Below are 16,421 nucleotides of genomic sequence, written 5' to 3'. Positions count from 1 at the left end.
ATTTCTCTGCTTTTTCACATATTGCTGTTGATACAAATCTTTTGCCCATCCAATCAGAAAATTAAGTCTGCAGTTCATCATCACCATCACGTAGCGCTACAACCCTGGGTGGGTCTTGGCTGACTGTACAACTTTTTTCCAATTTGTTCGGTCTTCCATCAACCTAGGGTCAAATGGAATGTTCATTTTCTGGAGATCTGCTTGGATGTTTTTTCTCCATCGCATTCTGGGACGTCCGAGTGGTCTTTTGCCTGTGGGAATCTCTTCCTATACCAGTTTTACCAGTCTATCGTTATGCAGTCTGTGCACGTGGCCTGCCCATCTTAGTCGCTGTGATTTAATTTCTTGGACAATATCGGCGTCATTGTAGAGTGCTTTTAATTCGATATTGGTTCTGATCTTATACTGGTTTGTGGTGATGTCATGGCGAGGTCCGAAAATTTTTAAAGTATTTTTCTTGACTTTTCTTCGTTTACTTTGGTCATGGTCCACGTTTCGCATCCGTATGTTATTACAGGTCTGACGATGGATTTATAGATTTTGATCTTTGAACTTTTTGTAAGATTTTTTGATTTTATGAGCTTATCCCGTGCGAATAGACAGCGGTTTGCAGATTGGATTCTGTCTTTTATTTCTTCAGTAACATCGTTGTCAGCTGTGATTACGGCCCCCAGATACTTAAAACGTTGTACTCTTTCAAAATTGAAGGTGTTGATCGTCACATTTTGTTCTATTCTGTCTCTTCGCGTCGTTCTATTTATACACATATATTTCGTCTTCTCTTCATTAATCTTCAGCCCTACTTCACTTGTTGCTCCTTCCACCTTGTTGAAGATGTCTTTCGTGGACAGGATGGAGTCTCCAACGAGATCTGCAGTTCCTAAGCATAAATTCCATCTTGTCTTGAACGGGTACTTCAATTACCGTGATCGGGAGCCTATCCTATAAACTTTGAGAAAAATGCAGCGAAACATTGAGTAATAATCTTAAAGAGCTTACCAACAAAGGACACCCAAACCCAAAAGACGATTTATTAAATGCATGTGTTTTAGTTTGAAGTAAAATTGGTTTTAAAATAAATGAAAAATAAAAGTATGGAATACATGTTTAATAGAGTAAAAAAATATCACTAAACAATACACTTTTATATAAAAAGCTTTAATTCACGATCACATTACCAAAAGTATAAGAAAGTCTCAAGCTGCTTGAAAGGAATATATTACAATAGAGTCAGTTAAAATAGATTTTGAAGAAAACAAATAAAAATGCATATAAATAACTGTATTTTCACTAACATTTTGTATCATTAAATTTGAAAATTGAGACATCCATATTTTAATTATAAAAATTTATTAAAGCTCATTTAGAATGTGTCTGCTATTTAAAATATCTCAAATTTAATTAGACTGATTGCAATAAAAATAGTATGGATATTATATATCATTTTTGGGTAGCCACATTATAAATAAGCTGTACTACATGTATAAGATTTTGTAAAAATTGTTTACAATAAAAAATTATACCTAACACAATCTAATAAATGTATGGGGAGAGTTAACGATGCGATGAAGTAACTTCATGTCGACAGAAAAATGTTTACAAATTAACTCTCTATGCTTAATGTTCTCATGCTGTTATTTTTGAAAAACTTTGATTTGAAATAATAAATCAAGTATAAGTAATTTCAAATACAAAAATTTTATTTTTGTAAATGGCTCTCCTTACACTTAATTTTTGAGCCTTTTTGGAACTACTAGTTTTATCATCTCCTTATATTCTAGAGTCTTCTTCATTGGTTTTTGGGTTTATGTTTATTATAAAAACTTCTCGAATAAGTCAAATATTAAAATTTATTCAACAGCTAGGTATTCTATTAAAAAAGACAGAATTTTCTATACTTGCCCTTCTAGTATATACATAAATATTTTAAATTTTTTTTCACTAAACAGAAAAGCCAACCCACAAATTTTTATCTGTAGTATGAAGTTACTTTATTTGATTGTTGACTAATCCTGTATTATCGATGAATGTACGTACACCTAAGTATAAACACTTTTATAAATCCGTTATTAATCTATATGCACAATTTATATCATATTTACAAAAAAATATTAAGATACATTGCATTATTTTATATCAAACAAAATTAAAATATTAACGTACAAATCACTGGACTTAAGACTATTCCACGTAAAATAATGTTCGGGTATAGATCACTAATATCAATCAACCATTGACGATATGTTATGCATTTAACACGTTTCATGTAAAAACATTTATTATTAGAAGGACATATCGAGATTTATTTGTACAAGTATAAAAATATACAAAAGTAAAAAATATTAAATCAATTATTAATTGATTTATTAATTATTAATATATTATTAATCATTAATAACATTATATAAAACGTCTAAAATCCGTAATAAACTAGACAAATCGCGAGAGGGAGAGAGAGGAAGAGAGAGCACGAGAGCAAGGGAGAGAAAAGATCAGTTAAACTAATAGAAAGAACTTGAAGGAATCAAATTTACCAATGTTTCTTGAAATAATACGAATTTTTGACGGAGTTAAATACAATCAATAAATTCAACAAAACTTTAATAATATAACACTTCTTAACCTGTTAGACACTCGTTAGACATCCGTTAGTCACCTGTTAGATATCCGAAAGACACTCGCGTGTAACGTGGTGAAAAATACTCTGACATTAAAAAGGCTGAGGGAACTAACTTGACCTTGAATTAATTTGTAAAATCTCATAAAATTGAAAAACTTATAAATAGATCAGTGTAAATAATTCGAATTTTTAGTTTATTTTTGGTTACAATTTAAGATTTTATTGAACGTACTGAATAATGCAATAATGACTATTGCATATTAAACCATTATAAAGGGTGATTCATTTAGAGGTACTTTTTTCAACAAGAAAAAACAATGAAAAAAATAAATTTTATTTGAAAATATTTATTATCATGCAAAAGAACCATTTTTTACAATTACTTCTTAAAGATAATTTCTTTTAAATGTTGGCCATGACTACGATTAAGTTGTTTCATTCTGAAGTTCCAATTCTGGATGACTCGTTCTAGTATTTCGATTGGTATTTCACCAATGACTCGAGTAATATTGGCCTCCAATGCCTCAATCTGGTTTATTCATGTAGACTTTGGACTTTAGGTAGCTCCAAAAGAAAGAATCTAGAGGTGAGATGTTACAGGATCTAGGATTGGTCCAAAGCGTGAAATAATTTGTTCACCGAATCGTTCTCGCAGTAAAGCCATGCTTTCACGGGCTGTGTGGCAAGTGGCGCCATCTTGTTGGAACCAAATGTCGCCGAGACCACGAGCTTCAATTTCAGGTACCAAATAGTCCGTAATAATGGCACAATACCGGTCTTCATTCACATTAACATTCTGGCCGGCCTCTGTTTTAAAGAAATATGGACCAACGATTCCACAGGCCATAAACCACAACAAACAGTTGTTTTTTTCAGGGTATAATGGCAACTCTTAAACCTCTTTGGGTTGTTCATCACCCCAAATACGGGAATTTTGTTTATTAACGTACCCATTAAGCCAAAAATGGGCCTCATCTGAAAACAAAATTTTTCTCGAAAACAGTGGATCTTCTGAAAGCTTATCAAGAACCCATCGACTGAAACGGTGACGACTCGGAAGGTCGGTCGGCTTTAGCTCTTGCACTAATTGAATTTTGCATGCGTTTAAACCAAGATCCTTACGTAAAATACGCCAAGTTGTTGCATATGACAAGCCAAGCTGTTGAGAACGGCGAAGAATCGATTCTTCATTATTTTCGAGTACACTATCCGTTACCGCCGCTATATTTTCTTCAGTACGTGCTGAATGTGGTCTATTTGGTCGCGTGTTATCCAATAATGAAAACTGGGTTTCAAACTTACTAATCGTAAAGCGAATTGTACGTTTGGTAGGCTGATTATGTGGACCATAAATTGCTCTAAGCGCACGAAACACATTCTTCACAGAACTCCCATTTTCAAAATATAACTTAATAATTTCTAGACACTGTGCCGGGCTAAGTCTTTCCATCATGAAATGTCAAATAATACTGAACAAAAGCGAAATGTCAGTTTGACAATATTCATGCACGATCTTCAATCAAATCCTCACCAAAAAAGTACCTCTAAATGAATCACCATTTATTATCAGTGGATAAAGCAAATCGTAATTCGGGTAAATGGACAACAAAAGAAAAGTTTTATTTATTTAGAATAAATAAATCGTCTTTCACTTCGGATATTATTTTCAAAAAATTCCTGAAATGCAATTCTGAATAATTTATATAAAATATAAATGTTATTTTCAATTGGCGGTGAATGAAATCTACACAGTTCGGATAACACATATCCAACTAGCTATTAACACATCAGACAGTGCAACATTTTTCAAGACTTTCAGTTCTAGAAGTGTAAACACTCCTGATGCCTTCAAGGCCGAGGCCAAGTAAACATAAACTGTCAAGCTTTCACTTTAACCGCCAATTGAAAATAGTATTTACAGGTGGTGTATGTTCAAACGTATTGAAAACATCGTCTACAGGAAAATGTACTACAAGGCTATTGTAGTTCTTTATATATTAACAGTCTTTTGTAGAAATAGAAACGGCGAAATAAACTTATTTTAAAGTAAATTTTTGGCTTATTCCCAATAAAAATAGTAGATTGTATTAAGATGCCATAAGAAAATAGCTTCAGAACAATATTCTGATTGCTGAAGCAAGAAAAAAGTGTTTCCCCCAAAGTTAACTGAGTGTATTGTCAAAAAAATAGCTAATAAAAGAAGAAGGGGAAGAACATCTACAGGTTATGACAATGATTTACAATTTTTATTTCGAAAAATTTTTGAAAACGATTTCCGGATTGGAAAAATTAAAAATTTAATTTTTATTAAAATTCAGGCAGAATCATAAACTGTAAGGACAATTAAGAACATATGGTGACGTCCATGAAAGTCTAGGAACGTGTAATCCTTAGTTAATAGAGGCTTTAAAATTTAAACAGTGATGTAATAGTTACTAAGACTAAAGAAAAACCAGATTGTGGTAGTTAAAAGAAAGTTAGTTTATTCTACCTAAAATAATATTAATTGCGATACAAACAAGAGTAGTTAGTAGGTACAGAAGTGAAAAGACAAAAAAATTGTTAAGATAACTGGAAACAATTGTGGCTATCATTAAAATACAATATATAATTATCAGATGAATGTAACACATATTGAAACAATATTTTACAAAGAAGTGAATTTAACAATATTTGCGAATGTATACATAAGCTGAAATATGACCAAACAAACAATAAAAATAGAGAATAATATATATGTCGTGCATTAAACATCAACTTTACCACTTATGGCAATTTTTAATGTGTTCACTTCACCCTTACTGCACTAAATAATATAGGTTATGTTTACTCGCTTAAAATATTGAGATTCATATGATGTATCTTGAGGCACCTTAGACTTTCTAAACAAAATAAATACCGCATAACATATAGTCAATCGATATGATGAAGAAAATTTCTATAAATTTCTACTTAACTAGGCTAACCGGACCGAACGGTTTCATGAAGTAACAGCACCAGACAAAAATATAACTCATTTGGCTTTACTATAACAATTTTCAGCACGACCGAGTTTAAATTTTATATAGAATATATTTTTTAAATATATGCAATTATACTTAATTCATAAATATTAAAAAAGCGTGTACGGAGCCAAAATCCTTATATTAACATAGGCATCAATTGGTAAATATATTGAAACTCTAGTTGAAAACTTATTTGGAGCAAATACATAAGAGGAAAAAGCATATGGCCACTGCTTATACAATTGACAGATTAAAGAAGCATTTGGCAGGTTACTGAATACCGGTGGCGAATAGGAGTAGCTCAAGATCTATATAGGATTGTAAAATTTAATAGGGAATGAAATTCCCGTCTTAATACATTTCTAAATTATCGTATTTTATAAACAATATTTTTCTATCGTATTTTATAAACAATAAAATGCGTTTTTACAAGGACAAGTTCACTATTTCATCATGCCATTTACCATTAATCCTATAGTCGTTTGTCTGGAGCTGTTTATCACTATACCGGAACGAACAGAAATACGCAAATACTGCGCTGTTGCGAGTATACACTGTCCTTGTCACGTCCCATCAGCGTAGCGAGGCACTCGAAAAAGGAAACTAGCAGCCGCTGGAGGGTAAGTACGCATCCAATCACAGTCACCTGATCATGCGCCATATCACAGTATAACACGCTCAAAAACACAAACATGCTTTCCTCTATATCTGGATATTTTATACTTATAACAAATTATAACAACTACTGCAGCTAAAAGTTACGATTTTAAGGTTACTTAATACATTATTAATTATTTTTCATTCAGTTTGTGCATTATAAATTTCTTGTCCATTACTAATAATTAATTTTATATGGAGCTTGTACCAATGTTAAGAAAACAAAAAATATTTAAAAATTCAACATTTTGGGCAACTCAGACCTACAGATATCAGTTATTTTGATTAAACTTTCTTTTTTCACCCAACTGTTATAAATTTTATTTTTGATAAATAATACTTGTATAAAATACAATACGGTTTTTATTGCAGTAATACTGGAGGAGTAAAATATTATAAACGCAAACTGAATGAAATTGGTTTTAAAGAAAAAATTTAACTAGGAGTATAAATGAATAACACCGATGACAATTAATAGGGCTGAATTGAATATGGATAGTATAATGAATCTGAGATGCATATGTACAGAAACGTTTACCTTTATATCGAAACAAAATATTTATTATAAATGGATGTATGAATACCACCTATTAAATCATTATGAACCTTTTGAATTTTACATTGAAGCATTTTATATTTTATATCTTCAAAATCTCGATTTTGCATATTTTTTTTTGTGTCACATTGTGCCTATAAAAGTTCTTGTTATCCTTTGATATAATAGCATTTCTGGTCATATCTTATATTTATTATTCATAAAATGAATATTTTCGGCACGTTTGTCACAATCCATATGTCATAGAAAGGTAATATATATTAGAAGTCTGGTTCTGAAATCGTTTTATTGTAGCATGTTACACACCTAATGTTATGTTTCGGGAATACAATAACTTTCATTGAAATTACATTTTTTTTTTCATTTCGAATACAGAAATCATTCTCAAAAAATAAAATTATGAATGTTGATATAATCTGTAAATTCTTTTTGTAAATTCACGGTAAACCCATTCTTCACAGTTTAGACTTATGTTACCTCGATCTTGGAGGCAACATCCATATACTACTACACTTCTAAAGCTGATCTGGTATTGAAGATCTGACCTTCGCGCGAGAGCGTTCAAAAGAATTAATTATTTTTAGGTTATCTTACTTCTTATAAACTGTTTTACAGGCAAGTGTTTGTTTGTTAATATTATCACGTTTATTGTCTAATAAACTCTTTAGTTATCGACAATTGAGTTGTTTTATTTGACAGGTAGTGAACCTAAACACTGTATTTTTTCAGAGTTCAGAGAGTAAAAAGTTTAGTTGATGTAACATTCAAGTCATGAGGTCCCGTGTTTATTTTCGCTGTATGGAACGTTCGAGTCGTACCAATTATAAAATAAATATTTAGTGTATGATGGCTTCAGCTGTGAAAATTGATTCTAGGAATATCACCAAGTTTGATGGCTCAAATTTTCAACTATGGAAATTTAGTGTAACCATTTCGTTTAAATCAGAGAAACTGCTTTCAGTTGTGAATGGAACAGTTACAGAACTTGAAGGCCAAACTAGCAGTAGCAGCATGTCAAGATCCAATACAACAATTGATAAACTGTGAAAATGTTGCCGAAATGTGGTCAAGACTGATCACAATACATGAACAAAAAATTAATTAAAATCCTTTGTAAAAGGTATATATTTACAAAGGATTTTAATTAATTTTTTAATATATGGTATACAGCCAAATACAGGAACGTAGATTCCTTGTGGACATGAACAAAAGACCGAAATCTGAGTTATTATAGTAAACATTTTATGAATATAAATAAAATGCATAAGAACGCAAATGTTGTGGAGCATATACCAACAATAAAGCTCTTAGAGAGTTAAAAGATGTTAAAGAAACTATTAATAATAGTGCTGTTTGGTCCAAAATAATTAATAGATTGTCTCCAAGATTTAATGCCTTTTCTACTGCCTGGTAGTGAACCTGACAGTCTGGACCAAGAGAGATTGGTACGGATGTACACCAAATGAACTTTTCAGAGCAGCTGTTTCCAAAGTCCGAATAACCATAATGATTGCCGACTTATGTCGCAGAGATGGCACTTGAAGAAGAATGAGGTAACAGCATATCAAAGACACATAATTTACAATTAAGAATAATATAACCATATGTATAAAAAGATCAGAATTTTATGTCAATCTAGGGTATAATAACACCCTTCAAGAAGGTCTAGTAATACATGGCTGTTGTCTCCAAGATCAGGGCAAAGTAAATCTACAATGTAAAGAATGTATTTACCGCAAATTACAACAAAAAACAATAATTTACAGGTTATATCAATTTTTCTAATTCAATTCAGTTTTTTTAGAACGAGTTCCGGATTGGAAATCTAACTGTCAAAACAAAACATGTAATTTTAATTGCAACAATTGCGGTTTATTTCCACAGTATAAATTATCCCTATTGATGAAGTATTTAAAATTTCAAAACAAGATATATTAGACAATTTTAGTTCTTAGAAAATATTGCAATATATTGAAAATATTGTCTTGCAGATATAGAAAAATATATTCGATCAAATTTCAGTTTAATTTTTTCTAATAACTTATTTCAGGAAAAGTCTATTTTTGTGGAAAATGTAATAGATATTTACATTGTTAACCTTTTATTATTCCAGGTAAGAATGTTCTACATATGGCGAGCTCTGTCTATCCTTTCATTGCTATCCTTTTATTTTGAGGAAATTTAGAATGTTGACTTAAGAGCGTAGGCGCAAAATTTCGGGCCGATGTTTTTAAATGCATTCATTTTTTTCGAATCCTGACAAAACTAATAAGTATTTTTGAAAAATTTAAACCCAGAATAAAGATTACATTATTACCGAGGGACGAAAGTCCCTGAAAACTTCTATAATGTTTATTTTTAGTAAGTTACAGGGGTGAAAAAGAAGAGAAATTTAAGTGTGATTTTTAATTTAAAATATCTCATTCAAAAGAATCTTTTTGTTTATTCTAAGTGACTTTCGGCCCTCTGTAATAAGGTAATCTTTCATTTTGCGTTAAAATTTTTCAAAAATATTTATTAGTTTTCTCAGGATTCGAAAAAAATGAATGCATTTAAAAAGCATTGGCCCGAAATTTTGCGCCTACGCTCTTAACATTGGGAAGACCTTTTTCTATTTTATGAGTTCTCCAATGTAGTACAGTGGTACTTCTTAATTTGTAGATTAAGAATAGATATATAGGTTTCTGTTCATAAATCTAAACAAAATATGTACAATGCTATCTCGACTCATAATGCCCTGTGACTATTTGTATCGTCTATACCGTTGCTAACATGATGTTTATTGATAAAAATAAAACTCTTAAATAAAACAGTGCATCTAAACATATCACAAGACTATTCAGCTCAGAAAAAATGAGTAACCTGTCGTTTAATTTTAGTTTAAGTGAAAATATGCTGCTTTATAAATATTATTTAGTTATATTATTTAGGTACACAAAGTAACTTGGCTTAACAAATAGGAACTCTTAAGCATTGAAAATTCTCTAAAGTTTAAAAAATAATTTGAAGCCTTATAAAAATATTTAAAAAATAAATATGGCTTAACATTTACAATAAGACGGCAGCACAAACTTTTTAAAATTGACATTAAATTGCAGACCAAGGAAACTTTTTGGAGAGCAAACTAGGAACTCTGAAGCTAAAGCAATCAGATGAATGATTTCTAAAGCAGTTAAAAATCGTGTGTAAGAGTTCAAAGTATAGTGAACATTGAAGATATTTAAAAATTATTTCAGATAAGGAAGACGGTATAATGCAGATAATGGAAGGATGTATATGGCAAATATGTGAAGGTATACTTTTGGTTTTAAAGCCAATTTCATTGAAGTGAAACATTTTTGACAGTAACATTTAAACGACCAAACAATTTAAAAGAAAAATCTTATTACGATTAAAATAGTATCTGTTAAATTTTGATTTCTATGTTCCAGTTAATTACTTATTTCCAGAACTGATATTATTTGCTCTCACATTGGTCTATTCTTTTTCTAGTGAAAAGCATGTGTGTGAACTTACGCTTGGAATCAGGGCGCCAAGGTTCTTGGCAACAGAGGATCAGGTGACCTTTGAGGTCAGCATGTTGAGTTCTCATCCCCTCCTAATGTATAAGCGACACTTTCCAATTTCTGTGCCAGATGTAAACGTCGACAATTCAGATCTGTGCTAAGTCCCTCAAGAATCTAAAACAAATAAAAATAAAGCTTTAGCTAAAAATAAAACCCTCTAAACTTGCAATTTGAACTGTTTGTATTAATTGAAGGCCACCAGTAGTTTACGGATCTTCTCAGCCAAATGTAGAGTAAATAGACATAAGTAAATCAAAATCAGAAACGTAAGTCAAAATCAGAGAAGTAAATCACTTTAATGACAAAAATGTATAGTAATTTTTGATTCCCGCAAAATTAAAATTATGCTTAAAATATATACTTACTGGTTCTCTATATTTAGTAACATATATGTAAAGTTCTTTTAAAGCTGCCACAGTATCGAATTCTTCAGCTTGTTGCGAAGAAAGTTGCTGCATTGCAGATCCCATCTCCTGATCTGTTATAATTGGCAACATGGCAACATCACTATAGAACTGAGATACCATTTCTCGATACCTGGGTATATCCTACAAAATAATATTCCCATATTTAATTGTTTGCGAACTATATATTCACATATACGATACAAATGTAGATTATCTATTTCTGGCAAACAGAAATAAAAAATAACATCAGTTTCAAATAACTTAAGTAAAACAACTATAACAAATTATAATGAAATCTACAATGAAAAGTCAATATGCAATGTGTAATAAATAATAATATTAGTAATATTAAAAAGGGACCGTACTGTGCTCACAGACCAAACAGTAGCACACAATAGACCAGATTTTGTACTAGTTAATAAACTAACGAGACAAACAACACTAATCGACGTGGCGATACCTAACAACAATAATCTGCGTGTTAAATACAACGAAAAGATCGCCAAGTAGAGAGATCTGGAAATACAAATAACGGAGACAATGAAGAATGAAATGTACCCCCCGAAAATACCTATAATTCTTACTACTACCGGAGTCATTCCGAAGAACCACTTAGAAAACATAAAAAAGCTGGTTCTGAATGAACATCTGTATAAGACTATGCAGAAAGCTGTACTACTCTCGAAGACCAGATGTGTACGAAAATTTTTGGGAGAAACTCCAGCATACCGTGTCACCTAGGCCTTGATAATACGGAGAGTCCCGCTAGAGCTCAATCCTTTTGATACTGTAGGTACCTGGGATGAGTGAATTTTCCCCCTAGAGGGAGTGTGAGCCATATGGCTAAATCTTAAAAAGAAAGCGACGAGATCCCTAAAAATCTAAGCACACGTTTTATTAAAAAAAAAAGAGGTTACCAAAACACCACGTGTGCAATTATTAAAAATTCGCGGTCCATTTGAATAGTTAGGTATGTATTAATCGAGAATCAAAGTCCAAACTCTCCAATACGATGGTGAGGACTCAAATTGCCAACATGTATAGCTTGTCTCAAAATATATTGTCTTTGCTAGAAAACAGATCGATTATATAACAATTAGCGAAAGGTACCGATATTCAACCAAAATAACTAAAACACTACCTGGAGCCGATGTCCCCTCAGATCATAACTTATTAATCAGTGACATAAAACTCAAACTTAAAAAAATAAAACGCCAACAACCGACTAACCGAATAAACACTGACTGTATTCGAAATAATAGTCATGAAATTACACACGAGATAGAAATGAAGTTCGAAAAATCGGAAGAAACAGATAACGTCGAAGACCACTGGAATCATGTCAAAACCATTATGCAAGAAACAACAGGCAAACGCAGTCCAGGACGAAGAAGAACCTCATGGTTGAAGAACTTGCGAGATTGGTATGGTGTTGATACAAGCATGCTATTTAGGGTGGCAGTGAATAAAATTAAGATAGCTATGATGGTAACCAACGTTCTGAAAGGACATGGTACATGAAGAAGCAGAAGAAACAACTAAAAAGTATAAAACTATTAATAAGTGCAAACAACAATGGATGACTGATGAAATATTGGGACTAATGGAAAGCAGACGAAAACAGAAACATAAAAACACTGAGGAATACAATAAAATCCATAAAGAAATCAGAAGGAAAATCCGGTATGCAAAAGAAAAATGGTAAAGCAACAAATGTCTTGAAATAGAAGAACCGCAGAAAAAGAATGACACGTTTAATATGTACAAAAAGGTGAAAGAAATAACTGGAACATATAGATCAACAGCAAGTAGTTTACTTGATAAACAAGGAAATATTATAGTCAATGAACAAGACAGATTAGAGAGGTGGAAAGAATATATTGAGGAGCTGCCAAACATAACACTCGATGAAATGGAAAGAGCTATAAAGCTATCAAAGAACAGGAAAGCAAACGGTCCAGATGAAATTCCTAGCGAAATAATCAAACTGCTCGACGATAAGGGTAAACATTCTCTTCTAAGACTCTTCAATCAAATATACGAAACAGGACATATACCAACAGACTGGCTACTGTCAACATTTGTAATGATACCGAAAAAATAAATGCCAAACAGTGTAGCGATCATCGCACTATCAGTCTGATGAGTCATGCACTGAAAATTTTCCTAAGAATACTGCACTCGAGAATTTACAACAAAATAGAAGTACAACTAAGTGAAACACAATTTGGTTTCAGAAACAACCTTGGATCCAGAGAAGTACTCTTCAGTTTGCAGGTCATAGTTCAAAAATGTAAGGATATCGAACAATCGGTATATATGTGTTTTATCGACTTCGAAAAGGCCTTTGACCGAGTAAACCATGACAAACTTATAGGTGTCTTGCAACAGGTATGAATTGATGACCGAGACCTCCGTATTATCAAAAATTTGTATTGGCATCAATGTGCAAACATACGAATTGGACACAATAAGACGGAAGCAATGGAAATACGACGTGGAGTGGCGTGGTACTTTTTAATATCTACTCTAAATTTATTTTCAAAGAAGCCTTAGTTGAAGCTACAGGCATTAAAATCAACGGAATTAATGTCAACAATCTCAGATATGCAGACGACACGGTACTTATTGCCTCCAATGAAGAAGACCTGCAACGACTTATAAACAGGGTAACCGAAGTATGTGATGAATATGAGCTAAAACTTACTACTTGTAAGACAAAACTTATGGTTGTCAGCAAAACGGAGTTGCAACCAACGAACATCAGAGCGTATCGAATAGAGTTAGAAAGAGTCCACAATATTACTTATTTGGGCGCAAACGTTAACGATAACTGGGATATAAATAATGAAATAAGAATACGCATTGAAAAAACCAGAGCCGGCTTTTAATAATTTAAAGAAAATTCTAATTAATAGAGATATTACGTTAAACCTTAAAATCAGATTAATACGCTGCTACATATTCTCCACATTGCTATATGGTATGGAGAGCTGGACCCCTACAGAGACATTAATGAAAAAATTGGAGACCTTTGAGATGTGGATTTATCGACGAGTATTGCGAATAAGTTGGGTTGATCGAATAAGAAATGAAATAGTTTTACATGAAATGACAAAGAGCACAGAAATAACAAAAACGATAAAAATTCGAAAGTTACAATATTTCGGTCATGTAATGATACATCAGAGAGGTATAACCTTCTACACCTCATAATACAGGGTAAGATCGCCGGAAGGAGAGGTCCAGGCCGCGAAGAACATCATGGCTCCGAAATCTCCGAGAATGGTATCAAGAGACCACCGCTAATTTATTTAGAGCCGCCGTAAACAAAGTTACTATTGCCAATATGATCGCCAACGTTCGATAATCGGACAGGGTACTGAAAGAAGAAAGAAAAACGTGCATGAACAGAAACTAGTCTAATTTACAATTTTTTTTGTATTAAGATGCCACAAGAAAATTCAGAACAATATTAATAAACTAGCCTGAAAGAGGAAAATTAAATGAATGCCTTAATGGCAGTTACCAAAAACCCATACACAATTACAAGGAGTAATCAATCATGGCCAATTCACAATAGTTATTAGTAAACCTTTAAATACCTACATAATTAATACTTTGATAGAAAAATGAAAATATATAAAAAACTAATAACTTTAGGCATAGGTAATACTTAACATAAAATGACATAAAATATGAAGTATGGTAATAGTACTTTTCGATAGAGATATAAAATATTGGGTGATACATTTAAAAAGTCCAAGAAAATAATGACGTAATCTGTATTCGATTTAATGAATGTTATCAAGGTTAATTATTTTTATAATTTTTGACCATTATTAAAAAACTATGGCTACAACACGTTGTAATCCTTGTTACACTTTATCAATTATACAGGGTGTTAACTTACGATTACGATTTTCATGAAAATTTTGTTATAACTTTTTAAATACTCTGTACTCTAAACAAGTTTTTCTTGTAACGAGGAAGTGAAGCGGATATTAAATTTAAAATAAAATGCAGGGTGTTGTATTTGTAACTAATATTAAAATGTTTACAGTTACCTCCCATTTTTGTAAAAAACTTTTGGTATTTGCTATAACAGATATAACGAACTTTGTCACAAAAGTTGATCACCCTGTAGAATATAATTATAATATGTAGTTATGTAGATATATAAGTTACAATCACATCATGTGAGCAATTCAATTAGTCATTTGGAGATGAAAAATTAAATATTATTATCAGAGGAAATTGCCTTTGCCTAAAAGGAGGAAATTGTCTTTTAAGATTGTTTTATTCAAAAATGACTTAAAAATTAAAACTGAAACACAGATGCAGACATGAGACTTAAGTTTTTGAAGGCATTTACTTGTAAATAACGAGTGCAAAAAATCATGTGCAACTGCAACAATATAATATGAACTCATTTAATTCATTATATTCAACAAAAAATAGTTACAAAAGAAAAAAAGATGATATAGAAGCTCCCGTGGCAAATATCATTTATAAATAATCTTTGTGTAAATAGCCTATTGTTAGACGCCGTCTGTATCTTTAAAAGGTTTAAACAATTACTAGAATGATGTAATATATACTAAATCTTAATATTATGATAAATATTACCTTGGCAAATAATAATTTATTTGATGGTGAATCCTTCCCCAGCCTGTGTTCGGTTGTAGAGCAAGAATCCATAAAGGTCTGAGCAATAACGGACAAACAAGAATCCAAAGTTGAGGTTTTGTTAATATCAAATATGAAATCTGGATTTTTTATGAAGTTGACCCAAAATCTCAACGGAAGACTGTTGGATTTCCAAGCATGAACAACTTCAGGATCTTGGATGCCGTGTTTTCTAGCTGCCTCGTCTAGTAAGTCAAATAACCATTTAACAGCCGGAGGTAAAGCTTCATTTACAGTCAAAATTGTCATGAAAAAGTCATCGACAAATTTTTGTATAGTACCCTTAGTAGATAACAGTCTTGTTAAAAATATTTCGGGAATGGCTTTGTGGGTTCTCTCGCCCATTTTATTGTTGGGAAACTGGTGGTCATCTATGGGTTTTACTAAGTGGTATATTCTCGGGTTGTTGCCTCCTTCGATATCACCATTCGTAGTTATAATGGGAGACTGGGAATTGTTAAGGTACATTCCCGTAACACAGTTATGACAGGGTTGTTTACAATTATTAAAACTATCATTTTGTCTGGAAATCAATGACATAACTGCACTTTCTTTGACACCGTAATGTGCTAAAGTATTCAATTTTTTCCAACCACATATCGTTTTAGTCGTAAGGTCTTCATCCTGTAGAGTAAGATGTCCTCCTCTCCCATGCCTCCATTCCAAATCTACTTCGTATATAGAAGGCCTTAGAGAGAAGGGAGTATTTTTAAATAGTGCATCTAATATCTTGGACTTCACTTGACTGATAGTATCACAGTCTAATACTTTGCATTGGATTTTTTCGTCAAGATCGTCTTGGACAATATGCAATGTCTGAAAATAAACGGTAACATTAAACTTTGAGTATACGTGTATAAGAATTTTATTGAAGTGAAAACTTCTTTAGAGTTGTGCACTTTTTGCATGAGGAAAAAGCAT

At 31.9% G+C, this 16,421-nt stretch overlaps 1 protein-coding gene across 5 annotated transcripts in view; it reads right to left on the bottom strand.

Moving 5' to 3' along the window:
* Positions 1-1,093: 1,093 nt before the first annotated feature.
* Positions 1,094-16,421, bottom strand: part of PlexB (plexin B) — a 560,952-nt gene continuing 545,624 nt past the window's right edge. For all 5 annotated transcript variants that reach the window (XM_072546628.1, XM_072546632.1, XM_072546629.1 and 2 more), the window contains 3 exons: positions 15,441-16,316; positions 10,770-10,952; positions 1,094-10,518 (listed from right to left, as the gene is read on the bottom strand). In XM_072546628.1, coding sequence (XP_072402729.1) covers positions 10,411-10,518; positions 10,770-10,952; positions 15,441-16,316 — 1,167 coding nt within the window. In that variant the 3' untranslated portion in view covers positions 1,094-10,410. The remainder of the gene's footprint in view (positions 10,519-10,769; positions 10,953-15,440; positions 16,317-16,421) is intronic.

Source organism: Diabrotica undecimpunctata, chromosome 10, assembly GCF_040954645.1.
Source record: "Diabrotica undecimpunctata isolate CICGRU chromosome 10, icDiaUnde3, whole genome shotgun sequence".
NCBI classification, from domain to species: Eukaryota; Metazoa; Arthropoda; class Insecta; order Coleoptera; family Chrysomelidae; genus Diabrotica; species Diabrotica undecimpunctata.
This window is presented reverse-complemented; position numbering and strand designations above follow the sequence as displayed.